General features: G+C 36.0%; 1 protein-coding gene across 2 annotated transcripts in view; it reads right to left on the bottom strand.

The window, feature by feature from the left end:
• ANKIB1 (ankyrin repeat and IBR domain containing 1) overlaps nt 1-23920 on the bottom strand; it is a gene marked incomplete at its 3' end in the record, with an annotated part of 85280 nt that overhangs the window by 61083 nt on the left and 277 nt on the right. For both annotated transcript variants that reach the window (XM_084229562.1, XM_084229561.1), the window contains exons 2-3: nt 15752-16052; nt 2513-2695 (exon numbers count right to left, since the gene is read on the bottom strand). In XM_084229562.1, the coding sequence (XP_084085688.1) occupies nt 2513-2695; nt 15752-16052 (484 nt within the window). The remainder of the gene's footprint in view (nt 1-2512; nt 2696-15751; nt 16053-23920) is intronic.

Below are 23920 nucleotides of genomic sequence, written 5' to 3'. Positions count from 1 at the left end.
GGCAGCGCTCAACCGCTGCGCCACCGGGGAGGCCCTGTTATACTTTAATCTTCCAATACATAAGTGTTTTTTCTATAATGAGTATCCAACTGTTCGGTAACTTTGAAAAAAAATAACAGTTAATAATAGTTTATTATAGTTATAGTAAGTTTAGTTATATCTTAAATATATCCATAAAGAATACCATTAATCTATGATCTAATTATAAATTAGGAGATCTGAGAGAAAAAGTTCATAAAGTCCTAAAAGTAATCACAATCAAATTAATCACATCAATGTAATTTCTACAATATTATTGTTCAATGTTATCTTCTGACTAAATTATATCAATTAATACATTAATAATTTCTATTTGACTCAAGATCATGGACTGTCAAAAGGTAGACAGCATAGTAAATACAGATGACTATACTTGAAGTCAGAAATGTTAGGTTGAACTCACTTTGATCCTGGCAAGTTATTCAAACATTTTCTAGATTATTTTCATCATTTAAAAAAAAGAAGGGGAAGAAACTGTCACTCAAAGTGACTGTGTGTATTCTACAGTCATATGAAAGCATTTAGGACACTGTCCTCTCAGAGTACTTAATCTAAATAAACACTCCTCAAAAAACAAACAAATTTACTCAAGAAACATGGTAGGCAAAGAAATGTAAATTTTTTCATCCCAACGCACTCAGTTCTTTTATTCAACTGTATAGTACAGAAGTTCAAAAGTTGTTGGGAATTCTTGGGTAAGGTAAAAGAAAATAATGATTATATTTCTAATGCATACAAACAACAGTTATATAGCTCCTTGTTAAATCAAGTTAGCACTGTGAAGACTGAGGAATCAGAATTATTTGGGGAGTAAAAATTTACTGTGGCCTATAATTTGTTAAAGTAAGTATCTATGAATGCACATTGTGCAAGGTGTGTGTTAAACCATGAAAACACTCTGCGGAACAAGGCATTTATGATTCTATTCTCACAGAGTTGACAATCCAATAGGAGAGGAAACTAACAATTAAACAAATACACGAACAAAACAATTACAGCGTGTGTCAAGTGCTAAGAAAAATAAACAGAGCATTATGGTAAAGAATAATGGAGGGAGAATGAACCATTTCCAGAAAAAATGGTCCAGTTTGCCTCCCTGAATAACTAACATTGAGTAAACCAAGAGAAAAACTTCAGACACAGGTAACAGAAATGTAAAAAGCCTTGGTAGAATCTATTATTATAATTAGAGCACAGAAAAAAGGTCTGAGATGATGGTGGAGAAGTAGGCAGTGGCCAAATCATATGAGGACTTACAGCTGAGAAGTTTGAATTCTATTCCAACTAAGATGCAAAGTCACTAAGTAATTTAAGTGTAAATTTATCATTTGATTTAAGCTTAAAAATGTCACTCGGACTGAAGGAAACCAATTAGAAACTATTATAGTAGCTCAGATGAAAATTGAGTGGCATGTAGCTATGGCATTTGGAAGGGAGATTGGGAGGCGCAAATGGAGATTTGTTCATTAAGACATAAGTTCATTAAGACAAGGAAGACTTAAAGGAAAAACAGAGAGAACAATGTCCTTAAAGGCAAGAGAAGAATGTTTCACTAAGAAGAGAAAGGTCAAGTGTGTCAAACGCTGCTGAGGAATTCAAGTAAAATGAAGAGAGAAAATTACCTATAGGAATTAGCAATAGGGTGACTCTTGATGTCCATGATAATGCTGTTCCATCTCAGGGAAGGAAAGAAAATCACACTGCAATAGGCTAAGAGTGAATGGCAATGTGAAGTTGGTACAGACAACTCTTTAAAGATTAGTTTTGTTGGGTTCTCCCCAGTGGCGCAGCGGTTGAGCGCTGGGTTGCAAAGCTGCCTGCAGCCTCTGCAGCACTGGTTTGATCCCCAGCTGCTCCCCGGCCACTGGAGGAGGGTCCCACATGGTGCGCAGACCTCTCCTACGGCCCGCTGCTCCCCTCAGCAGTGTACTTCAGCCCCTCTGCCTGCTCTGCTCCCTGCTCTGGCTCTGGTGAATTCTCTCACCCTCCTGCGCTTCTGACTATACCCAGTGCTTATATAAATAAATAATAATTAAAAAAAAAATCTTAAAAAAAAAAAGATTAGTTTTGTTTTCATATGAAGATCAAAGATATTGGATTAAAACTCAAGGGGGGGGGTCAAGGATAGGACTGGGTAAGAATGGACAATGAAGAGTTTGTTTTGTTGTTTGGTTTTTTAAAGATAGCTTACCAAAGCATGTTTGTGGATAAAAGCAATGGAGCAGACAGGGAACACAGAGACTGGAGTCCTGGAGTAGTTGAGAGTGGTTAGGATTCATATCACACATTAGTATCGCCATTTAAGAGTAAGTAAACATCCTCACATCTGTTAAAGACTCCACCATTCAGTTCTTCTAGATGTATTCTTCTACTTATAGCCATGTATTTAGCATATTTCAAAGAGAGTATACAAATTGAGTTTTAAAGAAAAAATAAATATAAAATCCATGTAAGTTTTATTAAAAATACTTACCTCTCGTTTGTCTAATGCAGCATATTCAGCTTCTATTTCTTCAGCTTCTGGATCTCGTGAGAACACCATTTGAGATTCCAGATTGAGGGCCAAATCTTTGTGGTGTTGCTTTTCAGCACAATCACAAGGAGTATCTTTATTCTCATTCTCAGCAAATAAGTCTCCTCCATGTTTTACTAAAAGCTAAAATAGTTTGTTTTTTAAAATTTGCAGCCATAAATTTAAATGACAATTTATTTCATTATATTAAACATAATAAAATAATGAAAATACAACAGCATATATTTTAAATGACAGTAAGTTATTTAAATATGAGGTCTTCTGATTTTAAGAGTAGCAATTCTTGTTTGTCAGTCTTAAGATGGCTTTTTTTGGTTACAAAAAACAATAAAAATCTAATTTGTAAAATTAAAAAAAATTCTTAAGCATCCTGTCCAATCCAAAATCAAATTTTACTTAAATGGCAGAAAAAGTTTTTATTTGTATCATTTATTACCCAAAGATTAAAATGAAATTAGGATACGCAAGTCAATGAAGGAAAATTTTATTATTTTAAGGCAAACTTCGTGTTTAATATATTCATAGGAATAAAAAGGATACAAGGATTAGAATTGTATAATATACATCAGATATTGGTGAAGAAGATGTTCCATTTTTCAAAGAAGTTTCCCTATTTTCCTTTGTTTCTCTCTTCCTCAGAGCAATAAACAGTAACACTACTTTCATAGATAAGTTGCTCCATTGTGTTGGAGAGTAATTATATCTTTATGTTTCAAGACATTATCACCTCCAAATACTCCCTTTCATGTAACTGCAGTCTCATTGCACTGCTTCACAGTAAAACTGCATTCTACTCTAATTAGAGGAGTCCAAAGAAATTAGAGAAAACAGCAGTGAAATTCATGATAATGAAAGCCAGAGGCGCCAGGATTTTTAAATAGTTCTTTAGGGGCCTCCCTGGTGGCGCTAGGGGTTAAGACGCAGTCTATAAAGCTGTCTGAAGCCTCTACAGCACCTGTTCGATCCCTGGCCAGCTAGGGAGCTACCCACATGGTGCAGCATACCTCTCCTGACTCGCACTCTGCTCCCCTCAGCAGTGTATTTGTCGATTTGTCTGTTCTGTTCCCCATTCTGTCTCTGGTGAATCCTCTCATGCCCAGCACCTCTAGTCTGTACCCCACCCAGCAGTATGCATAAATAAACCTTTAAAAAAAATAGTTCTTTAGTAAGTGTTTACTGGAACAACTTTCTATTTATTCATATTGTTAAAACTGCAATAATATAAAATGAAAGTGACTTTAATGAACTCTGGAATGTGGTCATTAAATATAATTAATTACATCTTAGTTTTTTAAAGATTTATTAATTTATGCATATAAGAACTGGGATGTAAGCCAGAGATGCAGGTGGTGAGAGGCTTCACCAGAGAGAGAAGCAGAACAGGCAGATCTACTGAAATACACTGCTGAGGGGAGCAGTGGGCAAGACAGGAGAGTCTGCTGCTCCACGTGGGTAGGCTCCCTGGGGGAGGACTGAACTCATGCTGCAGTGGCTTCATAGTGCTGAGACTTAACCCTTTGCGCTACTAGGAAGGCCCCTGTCAGGTCCATTTTAAAACTTGAGATACTTCATGAAAAATCCTTTTAAATTTTCTTTTTATCAGAGATTTCTGTTGGTCCTTTTGTTGGCAATCCATTCATGGCTATACCCTTCTAGTCTTTTTTGCTTCTATTTTATTACTGGGTTCTTACAGAGTTTAACAGAGGGCAGATGAATTTTTTGTAGACACATAGAACTGGAATGACAATACAATGAATACAATACAATGTCCAAAGCTTAAGCATCTTAACATGACCACCATGCCTAAGTGCAAATAACAAAACTGTTTTGAATGTTCCTTAAAATAAGTGATAGGAATAGCTACTAATGTTGGAGCACCTGTTACAGACAAGGAGTGAATGCTGCTCCGAAGAACATAAAACAAGATGAGGGTGCCCACTATCACAGCCTCTCTTTAGTACAAGAGGATTTAGTTAGAGCAATCACACAACAGGAAATAGAAGTATAAGTGTGAGGTAGATATGCTGATAGAATGTTTACATTAAGTTCTGCCTTGTCACAGCAATGTGAAATAGGAGCATGGGTACCACAGAACTAAACCCAACCAGTTATCGGGTCTCCCCGGTGGCGCAGCGGTTGAGCGCTGGGTTGCGAAGCTGCCCGCAGCCTCTGCAGCGCCGGTTCGATCCCCGGCTGCTCCCGGCCACCGGAGGAGGGTCCCACATGGCGCGCAGACCTCTCCTGCCGCCCGCTGCTCCCCTCAGCAGTGTACTTGGGTCCTTCTGCCTGCTCTGCTCCCCGCTCTGGCTCTGGTGAATTCTCTCACCCTCCCGCGCTTCTGACTGTACCCAGTGCTTGTATAAATACAAAAAAATTAAAAAAAAAAAAAAGAAAGAAACAAATAATTTAAAAAAAAAAATAATAAACCCAACCAGTTATCCTCAAAATGGCAACTGAGTACCATGCAGCAAAAAGGGGTATGTGCAAGAATGCTGGGTACAAAAGGAGACCCTCTGAGCATGATCATCAAGACTCTACCCTTAATTTATGATGGACCAGTCTCCTAGATTAAAGAGAATCCCTCTGTGAAGAGTGGGGGAAGGATGAGGAGAAGGTGTTTTTGAACACAAGTTCTCCCTTCCCCATCGTTTGTCAGGCAATTAAGATCTTGACCTGTTAAACCAAACCTGGTGGGCCTCCCTGATGGTGCAAGGGGTTAAGTCTCAGCACTATGAAGCTAGCTGCATGAGTTCGATCCCCAACCAGGGAACTAACCCACATGGCGCAGCAGAACTCTCCTGTCTCACCTGCTGCTCCCCTCAGCAGTGTATTTCAGTCATTCCGCCTCTTCTGTTCCCCACTCTATGATGAATCCTCTCACCACCCCACACCTTTGGCCTGTACCCCAGTTCTTGCATGCACGCATAAATAAATCTTATTAAAAAAACAAAACCAAACCTGGTTACAGAAATTTTTTATTTCAGTTACCAGGCAAAAAAACTCTCTCCTTAAGGTGCAGGGCTGGGATGGAAGTTGGGGGTGGGTATGACCCTAAAGGGTCCTATACAAAACATTAAAAAACTACTAGAAACAAAATGAATACAGCAAAATGACAGATTACAAAGTCAACATACAAAAATCTGTTGTATTTTTACATACAAACAAGAAAAGGAAATTAAGAAAATAATCCCATTAAAAATTGTTTCAAAAAGAATCGAATACTTAGGAATTAATCTAATCAAGGAGGCGAGGGACTTAAAAATGAGAATTTCAAGATGTTATTAAAGAATAGAGATCATGACATTCCGTGCTTATGGATGGGGAAAAGTCAAGATAGTAAAAAAGACTATTCTATCAAAAACAATATATAAATTTAACATCATCCTTATTAAAATGCCAAAAAAAATCATTCAAGGAAATTGAACAAAAAATATTAAAGTTTATTGGGAAACACTAGCAGTCTTGCAGAACAAATACAATTCTGAGGAAAACAGAAGCATCATATTATCTAACCTTAAACTATACTATAAAACAATTGTAATAAAATCAGTATGATCATGAAATAAAAATAGACAATAGGGTGAATGGAAGAGAATTAAAATTTCATAAATAAAGCCATGTATATATCAACATTTAATTCATGATTAAGGAGCCAAGACCATACAATGGGGAAAGGAGGGTCTCTTTAACAAATGATGCTGGGAAAACTGGGTAACCATATGAAATTGGATCACTCACTGATTCCATGAACAAAATTAATTTTAAATGTATCCAAGACTTAGATTTAAGATCTGCAACAGTAAAATATATAGAGGAAAATGTTGATTTTTTAAAAGATTTTTTGGCAAGTCAACCCTCTAGCAAGGGAAATAAAAGCAAAAATAAATAATTGGGGCTGCTTCAAATTAAAGTTTTACACAGCACAAAAAATATATAGACATCCTACTGAAAGGGAAACAATATTCACACATTACACTACTGAGAAGGGGTTAATATTCAAGGTATACCAAGATCTTAATAAATTTAACAATTTTTTAAAAACAAAGAACCCAATTAATAAATGGGCAGCAGATCTGAACAGACAATTCACCAAAGAGGATATGCAGAATGTTAATAGACACATAGAAAAATGCTCATCATTGCTTTTAATAAGGGAGATACAGGTCAAAACCACAATAAGATATCATCTCACACGTGAGAAATACATGTATTAAAAGAGTCCTGACACCTAGTTCTGGAAGAGGATGTGGAGGAAAAGGAACCTTATTACATTATTGGTAAGAATGGAAATTGGTTACGCTATTTTGGAATGTGAATCTGGATTTATCTTTAATAAAATAAAAATAGAAATACATATGGTCCAGAAATTCTACTCTTGGGCATCTATCCAACCTGAAACCACCAACTCAAAAAATATGTGCTCTACAACGTTTATTGAAGCATTAAGAACCCAATGATAGAGGCAGATCAAAGATCAGCTGTATCCATCCAACGGAATATTAGTAATAAGGAGAGATAAAATGTTGCCACTTAGAGCAAAATGGAAGGAATTTGAGAGAATTATGTGTAGTAAAGCAAGTCAAAATGACAAAGTACTTAAATGTTTACACAGTAGACAATGTGACAAAGCAAAATATTAAAAGAAAACCTAGCAGACACTAACAAATGAAGTGAGGCTTCTGACATTAAGAGGGAGGGGTGAGAAAAGAGGTACTAGGGTTGATGGGGGGGGGGAGTAGGAAAGTACATCCCTTCTTAAAAGGATATGCTGGAGTGTAGATTGCCATTATTTGGCACATAAAAAAATAGGGTGTCTAGAAAGAAAGTCAATTATTTAGAGTCACCTGTCACAGTTTTTAGCATATGGGTGAGATTTCCTGCCTTGACTGTTAATCTGTCTTTGTAAGGAATCTCCCAATGAGTCTGACTAGGGAACTACAAAATTCTGTATCTCACTTCTACCATGGACACATTGCTATCATGAAATGGAGTGCAAAGTCCATGTTTGTAACATTTGTGTTGGCAGGTAAAGTAAGCACAGACTATACCTTCAGTGTATAAGTTAGATAATAGCAGTATTGTCTGACATTGGAAGAGTACATTTTTATTTTTAAAGATTTATTTATTTATTTATACAAGCACTGGGCACAGTCAGAAGCATGGGAGGGTGAGAGAATTCACCAGAGTCAGAACGGGGAACAGAACAGGCATACTGGTAAAATACACTGCTGAGGGGAGCAGCGAGCATGGCAGGAGAGATCTGTTGTGCCATGTGGGACCCTCGCCGGAGGCCGGGGATCGAACCGGCACTGCAGAGGCTGCAGGCAGCTTTGCAGCCCAGTGCTCAACCGCTGTGCCACCAGGGGAGGCCCGGAAGAGTGCATTTTTAAAACTATTTTCACCTTGTTGATCTTTGGGGCATAAGGTAGGGAAAACCAGTAAGTAAAAGATGTCATTAGGTGAAGATGTCTGGTAAAATGTTGCTGCACAAAGTTAGGTGTTTTGTTTGCAAAAGAGAGTTATATAGAGTTCTGAAGTAGTAGTTAATGCTTCAAACAAAGCATTTCAACTACGTATCATTTTCCTTACTCTCAAGTAAAGAGGATTATTTTACTCAAATGTGTTTTTAGTTTATCTCACACATTTGGTAGTATATGAAATTTTCTACCTTAAAAGAAACAACAGATCGTCACATCTCAATATATCTGTTCATCTATACTGCCTCTCTTTTCTGTTAGAGGTAGGGTAGGACTTACTATTCAAGGCAAATTCTTCCATAACCCTTTGACCCATAATCTAAATGGGTGGTGACTCTGGACAAGTCATTTAACCTCTTCAAGTATTAGTTTACAGGGGTCTATCATTAAATTAGGCTTACATAATCTTGAGAAAAGACAAAATAATGATACAATTCTAAAAGTCTGTAATGGCTAGAAAATTACCATTTAATCATGTTTCTTGTCCATTAATCTTAATTTTCAATTGTGGGCCTCCCTGGTGGCACAAGGGGTTAAGACACAACCTATGAAGCTCACTGCAGCCACTGCAGCATGAGTTCAATCTCCAGCCAGGGAGATATCCACATGGCACAGCAGACCTCTCCTGACTTGCTTGCTGCTCCCCTCAGCAGTGTATTTCAGTCAATCTGCCTGTTCTGTTCCCCATTCTGTCTCTGGTGAATCCTCTCACCTCCGTCCGCCCACACCTCTGGCCTGCACCCCAGCTCTTGTATGCATAAATAAATAAATTAAAAAAAATTCAATTGCCTAAGTATTTCATACAGAAAATGTGGAAAAATTGAAAAGAGAAAATGCTACATCCAAATACAGCTCATTATTGTTAATTTTAAATGTTAAAGTCCATATCATTTTTTATCTTTCTCTCCCTTCCTTGCTTTCTTTCTTCTCCATTCTAACCAAGAATGGAGAATCAACTTGGAAGCTTGATTCAGATTCAGCTGGTCTAAGATGAAGTTTGAGCATCTGCATTTTCAGCAAGTTTCTGCAACAGGGTGGTCCCCAGGAAAGGGGGAGGTTCCCTGCCCCACCCAAGGGAGGGTGGAGCTGAGCAGGGAGAGAAGAAGCTGCAGAAGAGACGGAGGAAGGAAGCAGGATGGAGCCAGAAGGAGACCTGGAGGAGGCGCATGGAGCCTAGAGACACGTGAAGAAACTGCGCTTGTCTTTTGGTCGTGGACTGGGTGACACAGATGTGGGTGAGACCCATGGGGAGGTGACAATGGCAGCTTTTATCTTGATGTTGATTTTGCTCTTTTCCTTCCGGGCTTGTCCAGTTGTTTCTGACCCTTTGCTGTGGGTCCCCACTGGAAGATGCTTTAGACTTGTGGCAGGCTTTGGGGCCTTGCTCTGGGCCAATCCCATATGGATGGACTTTTACCCACGAGGGGACAGGTAACTTTGGGTGCTTGATTTAGAAACTAGATTATTTGCCTTTCCTGTATTGTTTCCTAGTTTTATTAAAGTTCCTTCCCCTTAAAGTCTCCTATGTTTTCTGTTGATGCGGCGGATGGCAGAACCCATTTAGAATAGGCAGGTTTGCGGGGTTTGGGCTGCCCCTCTCCCTGTCCTATAACATTTCCAAATGTTCATGAGAAATGTCTGAGGACTATTTGTGTAACAAGACTTTAAGAGAGACTGATTTGAAGTACTCCATTCAAATCTCAATATAACCATTAGGCTACTCTCACTATATTTACTTTCATAAAAGCATTTCTCCAATCAAAAATTATGAGTGGTTCAATTTTCTATTAAATAAATACCAAATTTCTGAAGTCAGTACTTAATACTTTCTACTTGTTATGGCATTTATCTTCATTTTAAATCATCTGTCTTTATCACTTTTCTGCAAAATACTATAATCCACATGTTTGAGATCTAGAACAATTCTTCTCAAAGCCTGCAAATGAATCACCAAGAGAATTTGTTTATTAAAACATTCCTGGGGTATAGCCTCAGAAATTCTGATTCAGAATCTGGAGGTCTGGTGGGCCCAAGAATATGCTACAGGTCTGAGGGCCACGTTTTGAGTAAGCTCTTCCAAACAGTTAAGCTGAAAATTTACCCACTCAAATCTTACTAATACTCATGAAATCTCCCAGGGTAAGTAAAATTAAAATGATATTTCCTTCCTTCTCTTCAATGTCTGTAACAGTTACTGCCCCGCAAAATTAGAACAGTACTTAGCATCACAGTATTTTGGAGGCAATAATAAAATCATACCATCCTTAACTAAAAATTAGAAAACTAAGGGCCAAGTAGGCAAAGTTACTTAGTTGCTGAGCTGGGACTACAATTTTTGTATTCTTTTCACAGTTTTAAAGCTCTAGGTGATAAAAACACAACATAATTAGGTAAATCTCTTCAGTCAGACCTGTGAATGGTTTTTATGGCTTTTCAATGAAGTGTGAAATGCTCTGAGAGCTGCCAAAATGTCAAATAGGCCCTGTGCTATAAAAGGAAAAGTGATTTTCCACCTTTGGTTTTCTAGTGACCTCCGTTTGATTTGAGGATAAGTGGCTACACTTAAAGTTTTTTATAAACAAGTAGAAATATCTTAAGATAACACTCATTTAAAAAAATGCCCTCACAAATAGATGCACTATCAAAAACAGTGACTTCTGTCATATCAACCATTTACTGGATCACTGACAGGTGAAGTACTAATATAAATTAAATGAGGACTGATGACAAGACTTGTTTTAGGGAAGTCTGCCAAGGAGAGAAAAATCAATGGTCTTTTAATTGGGTCATGCTAATAGATCTAGCCCATCCTTCGCCTCCAAAGTGCATCTCTAATCCAAAGTTAAAAAGAGAAAGAAAAAAAAAAAAAAAAAAAAAACCACCTCACCAACTAAGAAGAAAGTGTATTATTTATTGTGTTAATTTTTATAGGACTTATGTTTTAATGGAGTTCCACTTTTGTACACTGAGCATACATTACATAGTATTTTTAAAGTTCCTTGTATAATTATAGCATTCAGGACTTGTGGCACATCGTTTTATTTTATGTACTTAAAATAAGCTACAGAAGTCATCTTTGCTTTCCTCTTCCTATTCTTTATAGACTATAGGGGGGTATTGCAAACTATGGCCCACAGGTCAAACCTAGCCTGCTGTCTCCATTTAGCCTATGAACTAAAATATTTTATTTTTCATTTTCAAATGGTTAAAAAATTTTTTTTGATCTGTGAAAACTGTAAGAAATTCAAATGGCAGTGTTCATGAACAAAATTTTATTGGAATACTGCTGTGCTCATTTGTTTAAGCATTGCCTGCAATTGTTTTCAACCTCACAACTGCTACAAGGGCAGAGTTGAGCAGTGGCTTAAAATATTTGCTATGTGGTCTTTCACAGAAAATAGTTTGCTGACTCTTAGAACAATTCTTTGAGATATGAAAAAATTAGTTTTAGAGGGGCTTTGTTTATACATCATTTTTAATAAATGTTTAAAAATTTCCAATTTTCAAACAAGCACAGCATTACTTTTATCTCATAAATAATTCTGAAAGACTACTATTTGTAAAACTTCAAATTTTCTTACTTGAGGAAATTCTGAAAAATATAACAAAACAAGGATTGCATACAAAAACTGGTATTAGAAAGTAGCAAACAGAGATAAAAAGTAAGGGTTGGCCAAAATAGAGTAAAGAACCTCAGCTCTATTCTGCAAATGTATGGTATGGGTTTAATGAAAATAATAAATAAATAAATAAATAAAACAAAACAGTCCCAAGTAAATTTAGGTATCAAGACTAGATATGTAGCATTATAATAGCATTATAATCATTAATAGAAACAAGGAAGTCAAGAGGAGAAGCCAGTGAATACAGAAGACCAAGTACAGTTTTGGAAATGCAGAATTAGAGAGACTGTTGTAATATCCACATGAGAAAACCAACTAAGCAGCAACATAGCATGAGAAACATCAGGGTGAGGTATGCCATTATAACATTCTACATGTAGTCACCATTACCTTCACACCTGTAAGTTCCTAGAACTCTGTGAGTAAGAGGTCTAAAGTTCTGGCCTGTGTGTGTAGATAGACATGCGTATTTGTATGCCTTTAATTTACTATGAAACACAATTATTATATGGAGAAGTTTTAAAATAAATAATTCATTTCAGAATAATAAATGGTTTAAAATAATGAGCCACAGCAAATTTAAATTATTAAATGCACATATGAAATTGTCAACTTCATCTATTCTGTCCATAAACATACAAAGAAAGACATTTTCAACAACTACAAAAGATGTATTTCCATAGATAGAGGTCCTTAAGAATTTGGCCTTAAAACACCAGAAGATTAATATATTAAGTACAATTACAAGGCCTCCCTAGTGGCGCAGCAGTTGAGCGCTGGGTTACGAGGCTGCCCGCAGCCTCTTCAGCGCCAGTTCAATCCCTGGCCACCGGCGAGGGTCCCACCAAAAAAAAAAAAAAAAAGTACAATTACAAAGTTATACATTTCAATGCCTTTATTTAATGTACTGTTACTAGAAAACAAAGTAAGTCTCTGGAAATTACGATATATATCCCTCCCCAGGAAACTTTTTAATTTTAATTAATAGTAAACACTACCAAAAGTATGTCTGTTCTAAAGTTGGCAAGTTTACAGTCAAGTATATATAAAAGGTTAAAGATAGCTTTACATGGGGAAAATAATAAATTGAAATTTGTTGATGAAAACTAAGATAAATATAACTAAAATCTACAGTACTCTATAAAAGGGATACTTTACATTAGGTCAAACTTCTCTGAATACAGAAAATGAAGTCATCAAATGGTGTGGTTTTTATAGTATGATACCCTGGGCTACCCTGGTGGCACAAGGGGTCAAGGTGCAGTACTATGAAAGAACCACAGCCACCGCAGCGTGAGTTCGATCCACAGTCAGGGAGCTACCCACATGGTGCAGCAGTCCTCTCCTGACTTGCCCGCTGCTCCCCTCAGCAGTGTATTTCAGTCAATCTCCCTGTTCTGTTCCCCACTCTGTCTTTGGTGAATCCTCTCACACCCGCCCCCCATCTCTGGCCTGTACCCCAGTTCCTGCATGCATAAATAAATCTTTAAAAAAAAAACACTATAATAATTGAAACATTATTATCTCTGACCAAGAACAGAAACATGGACCAATGGAATAAAATTGAGAGTCCATCAACAGACCATTAATCTATGACAAAAGAGCCAAGAGTATATATTGGAGAAAGAAGTCTCTCCAACAAATTGTGATTGGGAAAACTGGATAGCCACATGCAAAAGGATGACACTACACTACCATCTTACACCTTACACAAAAATTAACTCAAAATGGATTAAAGACATGGTGGTAAGATCCCACACCATAAAAGGTATTGAAGAAAACACAGGCAAAACACTCCACAACATTGGCTTCAGTATGTCTTTGTGGATTTGTCTCCAATAGTTAGACAAAAAATTATATATAAGCAAAAAGTACTACATCAAACTAAAAAACCTTTGTACTGTGAAAGAAATGATCAATAAAACAAAAAGACACCCAACTGAGTGGGAGGAAAATATCTGCAAGCACACATCTGACAAAAGGCTGATATCCAAGATATATAAAGAACTCGTGCAACTCAACAAAAAGAAAACAACCCAATCAAAAAATGGGTAAAATAGTTAAATAGATACTTTCCCAAAGAACACATACAGATGGCAAACAGGCACATGAAAAGATGTTCATCACCACTTATCATTAGGGAAACGTACTCAAAACCACAGTAAGATACCGTCTCATACCTGTGAGAATTGCCCATATCTAAGAGACTAGAAACAACAAGTATTGTAGAGGATGTGGAGAAAAAGTTACCCTTGAACAGTATGGATGCTTATCAAACTTAAAAATAGATCTGCCATATGAGACCACCATTAGGCATCAAAGTGAAAAAGGTAAAAACAGTTATTCAAAGGAATATATGCACTCTTATGTTTATTGCAGCATTATTTATAATTGTCAAGGTATGGAAACAACCTAAGTGTCAAAGGACAGCGGAATAGATTAGGAGGATATGGTGTACATATATATATATATATATATATATATATATATATATACACACACACACACACACACATACATACACACACACAGTGGAATATTTCCGAACTACTGAAGAAAAAGATAACTCTTACCATTTGTGACAACACAGATAGAACTGGAGGGATTAATGCTAAGTGAAATAGGTCAGAAAGCGAAAGTACCAGGTGGTATTACTTATGTATGGAATACAGAGAAACAAAATAACAAACTAATAACAAACCTTAGAAATAAGTCTGAAATTGAGGCTATAAGATAGGAAGGGGCGGGATGGGGGGAACAACTCGGGGAGGGGACACACAACAGACCATGATAGAGGACTGTGGTACCTTGGTAGCAGTGTGATGTAGTGACAGGAATCTAAAGAGGTGTGATTCTACACCTCGAAAGTTTGTAAACTGATGTCACCTCAACAATAATTAAAATAATAATCACAATAAAGAGCTATTTTCTACTCAAACTTGCTTAAGAAATACCATGTAGTCCTATCAATAATACTAAGTCACTACAGTGGGGATTCTTTTATAGGAGGGTGGTGTAGAGCAATATATGAAAAGGCTTGTGTAAAACACCTCAGGAATGCTATTAATACCTCGTCTCCCTGAAACCCTAGGATATTCTTCTACCATACTGTGAATCAATATTAGAAAGTGTTCTTTAAAAAAGTCTCATGTTAATGACTGTCACTAACTAACCACTGGGCAAAGGTGACACAAATCCAAGAGATGAAGTGACAAAGACTCTAAAAGATTAACAAATATTACAAATAATAGCTGTAAACAGAAGATAAGATGATCATTACTTTTTCAATTTAGGGCTATATTTTTGGTAATGTAGACATTGTGATTCAATCTCTAATGCGCCCTACTTAACTACATATATACATATAAATTTCTATGAGTTATATATGGATTGACATGACTGTAGCTTAGAAAAATCTATTCTGTTGATAATACTATAAATAATGACACTTAATTATAAGTTAAGATCCCATATTATATTGTTAATTTTATCTAAGCCTGTATATGTAAAAATTCAATACATACATATTGGGTGTATTCAGGAGCACTTTAATGCAGATTAAACAGAAAAAAACCCCAGCGTATTTTAAAATTACAAGGTGTTAAAAAATACCCCAGTAAATTAAATGGTATTTACTAATATTTACACCTTGTGTAGTGAACTGATCAATTCTAGGCAATATAGCTATAAGTCCCAATTGCCAAGATTTGCTATATCCAATATGCATACATTTTATAAACTGGCTCTTAAAAAAAAAAAATCAGCAAAAATGAAGAAAGTATTTCTACCAAAATTAACTCTCAACATGTCTAACAAATGACTGTTATTTTCAAGGATGTTAGCAAATTTTTAATTATTCCCAATTCCATTTTATTTCCAAGACTGGTAACTGGATTTGTTTTTAATTTTTCCTTAAAACAAGGCAAAGACTTAATTTGAAGGGGTCATGATTCTTTTAGAATCACAAAAAGGATAAAAATGACTAAACAACTGTTAAGATAAGCAAAACAAACACTGATTTTATTATATACTATCAGGTGCAAATTTTACTATGCAGAATATTAAAATCACAGTTTTACCTCTACACAAGTTTTCATCCCTGAGGCAGCAGCATAGTGCAGGGGTGTATTTTTTTTGTTATCAACGGCATCAATAGCTGCTCTCTCATATTCGCCTTGGTCAAGTTTTGCTCCTTTCCATCTTAAGATCATCTGCAGACAATCTGCTCTTCTGAAATCATCTTCTGCAGGGCGTGCTAAGCGAGGATGAAGAGCCCCTTCGGATATCATAATCTGAGGTCCCATACACAACAAATGCATAGATGTTTCATTGTGCACATTCCGTTTATTTGGATTTCCATCTCTACCAAATAGAAAAGTCCTAAAATGGCAAAGAAAAAGAAGTATGAAAAGCAGTTTTTTCTAGCTTAAATAAGAAAATAGGAGGTACCAAATTTAAAAGATTAGCTTTACTTCTAAGCTGCTAATCCAATTTCTATTGACACACACAGTTTCTTAACAGTGAATGACAGCTTGGGTGACTATCTGAATGACTAATCTTATTTACAAAAAACTCCCTTCTAGAACAATACTAAGAAAAACTAGCTGGAATATCTTTACAGTATTTGCTAATGAAAGAAGGAATAGGAAAAGGCAAGGGAAGGGCAAATGTGGAAGTGAATTTAAAAGACAAGAGAAAAGCAGAGGAAGAAAGAAACGAACAGAAAGGGCTACTAACAGACTAGCATCAGTACCATGAATGGCTTGGCGTACATTAATAAACATTCCACACCAAATTTTCTCCTTTATTGTTTTGTCCTATTTCTCGAGTACATATTTATTTAATAAGGATGGTGACAATTTAGAACAAGTAAAACTAAAATTTAAGTCTGGAAAAATTTCTCTTAACCAAAAGCCATCAGTTAATCCTTGAAATAATAGGGTATGTATTTACACAATATAACGCTTTCTCAGAGGGGAAAGTTATAGTTAGTTCTAGAAAGCCACGATTCAATTCCAACACGTTAGCCTTTCCCAACAGCAGGTCTAGGTGAGCTGCTACCACTAAGCCCAGATCTGAGATGCCCAGTTCCTATTTATTTATTTATTTATTTATTTATTTATTTATTTATGTAAGCGCCGGGTACAGTTAGAAGCGTGGGAGGGTGAGAATTTACCAGAGCGAGAGCGGGGAACAGAACAGGCAGACTGATGAAATACACAAACTATAATATAGAAGACATCCAAATATACTGTGAAATGGGCATATGTAAGTCCCATTACTGAAGACAAGTGCCTACCTTTACTGTGGAAGGTTGCTATCATTAGCATTCCTATGCCAACTCCAGAAAAGCACTGGGATGAAAGCAGAGCCAAACCCTAAATCCGAATTACATTTGGATGGCTTTTAGATTAGTTTTAGCTTAGTACATACTGTTCTGACAGAAAAAAAACTGACCACAGAAAAACTAGTATAAATGCTTCCATTTGAATGAGTAAGTCAAGCTAGAAAGTTCTTATGAGAAAAAAGCTAAGTAAGAGATTCTAAAGGAGTAGATGGTCCCAGACAACTTTTAGAACTCTGGATCTCTCCTGTTCTTATTGTTTAAGACCCTACGCAGCTCAGCAGTACAGCCCTTCAAAACCAGCAAATTAGGTTCTTAGCATCTGTATTTATTCAAATTATCCTGAAAGTAGACATGAGGTTTCTGAATATTATTTTTTTTTAAATAATAACCATGCCATTCCTCATAATTCAACTCTTCCCAGTGGGACAAAAAGCAATTAGAGCCAGATCAATATCATGGTTTCTCTCAAAGGATTTCTATTTCCTTTGTGATAATATCTTAAGACTATCACCTCTATGATTTCTCATCTAACCTGTCATTCTAACTTATTGTAGGTCTCTTTCTCTTGTACATTCTATCATCTCATATTAGGCTGGGTAAATCTTCTGTCCATGCATAACTTTTAAAAATCATGTACTCTTTCTGAAAAATAATGATACTCTTAAGTTATGCAAATCTTCTAGATGTTGTCAGATTGCATTATACAAAATTTTAAAAAACCTATTAGTTTATATCACTGTCACTCTTACCAGAAAAGTATTGTCAAGCTGAAGGCAATGAATAAAAGTTTCCCAAATTCTAATACTCACTTGAACTCAAATCTTATCAATAAATACCATCAGTTTTTCCTTGAATTGATAGGTTTGCTTAATTCATCTTCAAGAAAATGTCCACCAAGACTAAGTATCCCCATGTGAAAAACTATCTTTTTTGTTATTAGTTTAAAATGGTGTTTCATGGGCCTCCCCGGTGGCACAGCGGTTGAGCGCTGGGTTGCGAAGCTGCCCGCGGCCTCTGCGGCGCCGGTTCGATCCCCGGCTGCTCCCAGGCCACCGGAGGAGGGTCCCACATGGCGCGCAGACCTCTCCTGCCGCCCGCTGCTCCCCTCAGCAGTGTACTTCGGTCCTTCTGTCTGCTCTGCTCCCCGCTCTGGCTCTGGTGAATTCTCTCACCCTCCCACGCTTCTGACTGTACCCAGTGCATGTATAAACAAAACAAACAAACAAACCAGCAAACAAATAAAGCATGCCTCTATAAAAAAAAAAATAAATAAATATTTAAAAAAAAAAAATGGTGTTTCATGAAAAAAAGCAAAAGTGATTCAATTTGCAACTCACACAATAGTCCAAGTGTTATTCCTTAAAACCAGCATTATACTTGGCTGTATTTTACACATTTTTATCATCACATAAAGCAATAAAAAGATGTGTGTACTCAAGAATGGAGATAATTAAAATTAATTTTAACTGCTTTATCAAGGGTATTTTTTAGTTGCACTGGTTTTTTATTTTTTTATCTGCAAATGCCTCACAGTAATGAGTGCAATGATTACTAGTAAGGTTTGGTGCTATCACTGCAAATGTCAACACAGTGAAAATGGCAAATAACGTCTTAATAGAAAAATAGTTTTGATCTCATGTACTCACTGAAACTCAGGATCCAGTAGTCCTCAGAATATTTTAAGAATCTCTGGACTAGGTAACTTTCCTGTATGTTTTCCAATTTTATAAACTATATTTGTAAATTAAGCATCAATGGTTTAAAAACACTCTGCTACTTGGTCTTCTTTATGCTAATATCTAGATATATTAGACCTTAATATATATACACATATATTAGCACCTTAGTTTTAAATATGTTACTTTGGTATTCCAAGCAAGTTTTAATTAATCATATTACAAGATATGATAGTAAATATTGCTGGGGTGTTTAACATTAGAAAGTTAAAGCAACAGTTTTTAATTTCACTGAAAATGTCTAACTTAAAAAAGACAGCCTTCATATATTAAGCAATCAATAGTTAATCTACTGAGGACATTACTGAGTGTCTAGAACTGTATCTGTCTTTACAATCTAGCAGAAAAGATATATTTTATAATGACAGTATGGTTTAAAACCTAAATGGTAGGAATTTCAGATAACATAAAGAATACTGCAGATCACAGTAGTCGAGGATGGATTCATAACAAAGATATAAACCACATTAGGACTTAACAGGATAGGAAATTAGAAAGAAAGACATTTGAAAACCCAGATACAAGAATAAAACTAAGAAGGTGACATACTTAAATATGGGGAAAGCAAGAAGGAAATCAACCGACCAGTCTGATATGATCATGTTAGAGAACAATGAGAGTGGGCTAACTAGGCAAAACAAGGGCAGGGTAAACAGTTTTAGAAGTTAAACAGAATAATGAATACAATAAAGTACTTGTTACAGTTTCCTCATAAGGGAAAGAATACTGAAATGGTTATATATATGAGCAAGATTAATCTGGCATGATAGATTATAAGAGGAAAAGATTGTAAAAAAGAACAGTGAAGAGTCAGCTATTTTCAGCATTGGGAGTAGGGATTAATAAGATTGAATATGGGACAATGGAATTGGAAGAAATGAATCCAAGAGAGAATTAGTGTACCTCTTATTAGTAATAGACTAGGTAAAGAAGAAAATTAAGTCCAGGAAGATTTTAAGATTATGGAAGTGAGAAGTAATAACATTACTGAGTAAATATTGTATGCTAGACAGCATTAACAGACATAATGATTACATTAATTGTTCCACAAACTGTCTAACAAATAACTCCCTTGTTATTTTACAGATAATCAAACTTATGTACAGAGCAACCAAGTAAACTGACTTGCTAATAAGTGACTTAGGCACCCCTGACACATAGATTATCTGACTCTAGAGGTTAAGAGGCCATACAGCACACTGACTAAAAAGCCTAGATTACAGTCTTCTGCCTGGGCAATTAACTCTGCAACTTACAAGTTGCAAGAGTTCTGACAAGCTGCTTAATATTTCTGTACTTCATGGTGTATATGCAATTTTCTCACCTCTAAAATAGCGATAAAAAAACTACCTCATAGGTGGTCCTCCCCCATGGCGCAGCGGGTTGAGCACAGTGCTGTGAAGCTATCCACATCCTCCACCACGCCAGTTTGATTCCCGCCCAGCCAGGGAGATTCCCACATGGCACGACAGACCTCTCCTGTCTCATCCGCTGCTCCCCTCAGCAGTGTATTTCGGTCCTTCTGCCTGTTCTGCTCTGTCTCTGGTGGATTCTCTCACCCTCCTGCACCTTTGGTCTGTACCCCAGTTCTTGTATACATAAATAAATAAATCTTTAAAAAAAAGAAAAAGAACGACCTCGTAGGTTGTAATGAAGATTAAATGAAATAATGCATGTAGATCAAATTAAAGAGCTTCTGCACAGCAAAAGAGACAATAACAAAAACAAAGAGAAACCCCACCAACTGGGAGAACATTTTTGCACCCAACACTAATGATAAAGGACTGATCACAAAAATCTGCAAAGAGCTGATGAGACTCAACAACAACAAAGAAAATAATCCAGTCAAAAAATGGGCAGAAGAGCTAAAAAGAAACTTCTCTGAAGAGGAAATGCTAATGGCCAACAGGCATATGAAAAAATGTTCAACATCACTTGCAATCAGGGAAATGCAAATCAAAACTACCATGAGATACCATCTCACACCAGTGAGAATGGCACATATTAAAAAAACTAGCAACAACAAATGCTGGCGAGGGTGTGGAGAAAAAGGAACTCTTCTGCACTGTTGGTGGGAGTGCAAACTGGTCCAACCACTGTGGAGAGCTGTGTGGAGATTTCTGGACCTACTAAACATAGAGCTTCCATATGATCCAGCAATTCCACTCCTAGGTATTTACCCAAAGGACACAGAAACATCAATTCCAAAGAACACCTGCACCCCTATGTTTATAGCAGCACTGTTTACAATAGCTAAGCTTTGGAAACAACCCAAATGCCCAAAAATAAATGACTGGATCAAGAAGATGTGGTACATATATACTATGGAATATTACTCAGCATTCAAAAAAGATAAACACATGCAATTTGCAGCAACATGGATGGCGCTGGAAGGGATCATGCTCAGCGAAATAAGCCAAAAAGAAAAAGAAAAATACCGGATGGTCTCACTCATAGCAGGAATCTAGAAAACTTAAATAAGGGACCAGGAAAATGAATAACTATAAGAAAGTGAAAATCAAAATCAACAAAAAACTATGAACCAGAGACACTTTTAGGGGGGCGGGGGCGGGAGGGGGAGGGATTGGGGTCAGAATGGGGGGGCTGCAATTGTATGGGGAATATAACAATAAAATTTATTAAAAATAAATAAATAAATACCAGAAAATGGCAATTTAAAAAAAAAAAAAGAAATAATGCATGTAGAATACTGCTAATAGTGCTAAAAAACAGTAAGCCCTTGACATGCTTACAATTTGTATTATATCAGCAAAATACAATGTCATTAGCATAAGAAAGCCCTACTTTTGAAAGGAAAAACACAAAATTTCAAACAAAATGAGTTGCTTAGAAGTGGCATATAAGTAGGCATTTTTAGAGAAATGAAAATAAAAGATAAATGTAAAAATAAGGTTATAGACATACTTATGTATAAGTCAAGAAATAATTTATTTTTAGAGGTTATAGAAATACTTGATAAAAGAGATGAGTCTGAATGACCTAAATTATTATTATTTTTTAAAGATTTATTTATTTATTTATACAAGCACTGGTACAGTCAGAAGCATGGGAGGCTGAGGGAATTCACCAGAGCCAGAGCGGGGAGCAGAACAGGCAGAAGGACCGAAGTACACTGCTGAGAGGAGCAGCGGGCGACAGGAGAGGTCTGCGCGCCATGTGGGACCCTCGCCCACCGCTGCGCCACCGGGGAGACCCTGAATGACATAAATTACTAGTATTTTTTTTTTTAGTGGGACCCTCGCTGGTGGCCGGGGATCGAACTGGTGCTGCAGAGGCTGCAGGCAGCCTCACAAGCCAGCGCTCAATCCCTGCGCCACCAGGGAAGGCCCGACCTAAATTATTAATGGAATTTTTCTCATTCATAAATTCTGATCATGAAAATACTTCATTATATAATAATTTTATAAAACTATGATTTACTTGTGTGAGATATTATGCTAGATGCTGAAAGAAGAAAGTGCTTTTTAAAAAGTTATAATTTATATAAGGAATCATGCTCAGTGAAATAAGTCAGAAAGAAAAAGAAAAATACCAAATGGTCTCACTCATAGCAGGAATCTAGAAAACCTAAATAAGGGACCAGGAAAAAGACTAATTAACACAGAGTAAAAATCAAAATCAACAAGCAACTATAAACCAGAGACACACTACGGGGGTGGGGAGAAGAAGGATTAGGGTCAAAATAAGGAGGGGGTGCAATTATACAGGGACTATAACCAAAATGAAAATGCATGCATTGTGCAAAAATGAAAAATGATGTAAGAATTATATAAAATAAAATATTAAAAAAAGTTATAATTTATATAAGAGTAGATATATAAAATTCATAAAACTTGTACTTTTATTTATAAGCTTATAAATTATAACCTAATTTAAATATATGTTTATATTTAAAATATGTTTTAATATATGTAAGTTGGATATGAGATAAGGTACATCATATAAGAAACACAAACATGTACCCTATCACACTACAGGGCGGAGAGGAGGGAGTAGGATCAAAACAAGGGAGCGGTGAGAATTGTATAGGTACTATAACCAAGATGAAAATGCAAATTGTGCAAAAATGAAAAATGATGTAAAAAATATATAAAATTAAAAACATAATAAAGAAAGAAAGACAAGGAAAAAAAAGATAAAATGAAAATTTAAAAAAGAAACACAAACAAAAAGGAGTCATAGAAGTAAAAAGTTCAAAAAGATGTGGGCCCCATGGGTTGTCACATGCTCAGGACCTTGAAGAAAGGGTAAGATTTACTGTATAAGAAAGATGAGAGGAGAGGGCCAAGTAGCAGAGAGAGAGAGAGCAGCATAAACATGGCAGACAGAATACACAAGGCATGTTTCAGAGACACCAAAAAGAGCAGATTAATTTGAATAACGTCTTCTGTGAAAAGAAACAGAAAAATGAATAAAAGTATTTTTCATTCAAGTTCTAGAGAGCTCTGAATTTTAGGAATTATAATACAAAGTAGTGTTAATTTTTCCTTCTCTTATAGCAACAAACTTTCAAAGTTGCAGAATTTACTTCTAAAAAAATAAATTTGTTTTGGGTTTACTTTTCTATCTTTTGCTTCTTTCATTTTAAAAGCTAGCAAGTATCAAACTGAAATCCTATATAATTAGGTAAGACTCTTCAAATAAATACAATTTCTTCAAATAAATACTCTTCAAATAAATACAATCAGAGTTCTTTTTAAGTTTTAGGGAAATGTTTTGCTTGTAGAAAAGTCTTTCAAATAATTGAACCCCACTTTAAAAAAAAATGTAAATTCAAAACTGATCATGACAAGGTAAGGTACATTCATTATTTTTCAACTTAAACTATTTAATCAGAGCTTAGAACTTTGCCACAGGCAGCATTCCCTGAAATTTTTTTATAGCTAATAATTTCTAGAGTTCAAATGTTAGAAATTAAATACTAAACTATTATCAAAAATTCATATTATGAAACCTACTGAAGATGAAATGTATTTACAACAAGAAGAATATGTGAACCGAACTCACTTTGAGTATAATTTAGGCATAATAACAAAGTTGCACTTAATAATTTAGGCATATTTGGTTTTAGAAAGTTTAATTCTCTATAACACATTATAACATACGCACATGTATGTACATATCTTCAAAGATCAGGGTTTGTT

Source organism: Talpa europaea (assembly GCF_964194135.1).
Source record: "Talpa europaea genome assembly, chromosome: 3".
In the NCBI taxonomy this organism is placed as follows: Eukaryota; Metazoa; Chordata; class Mammalia; order Eulipotyphla; family Talpidae; genus Talpa; species Talpa europaea.
The sequence above is the reverse complement of the archived record's forward strand: the minus strand, read 5'-3'. Positions and strand labels throughout refer to the sequence as shown.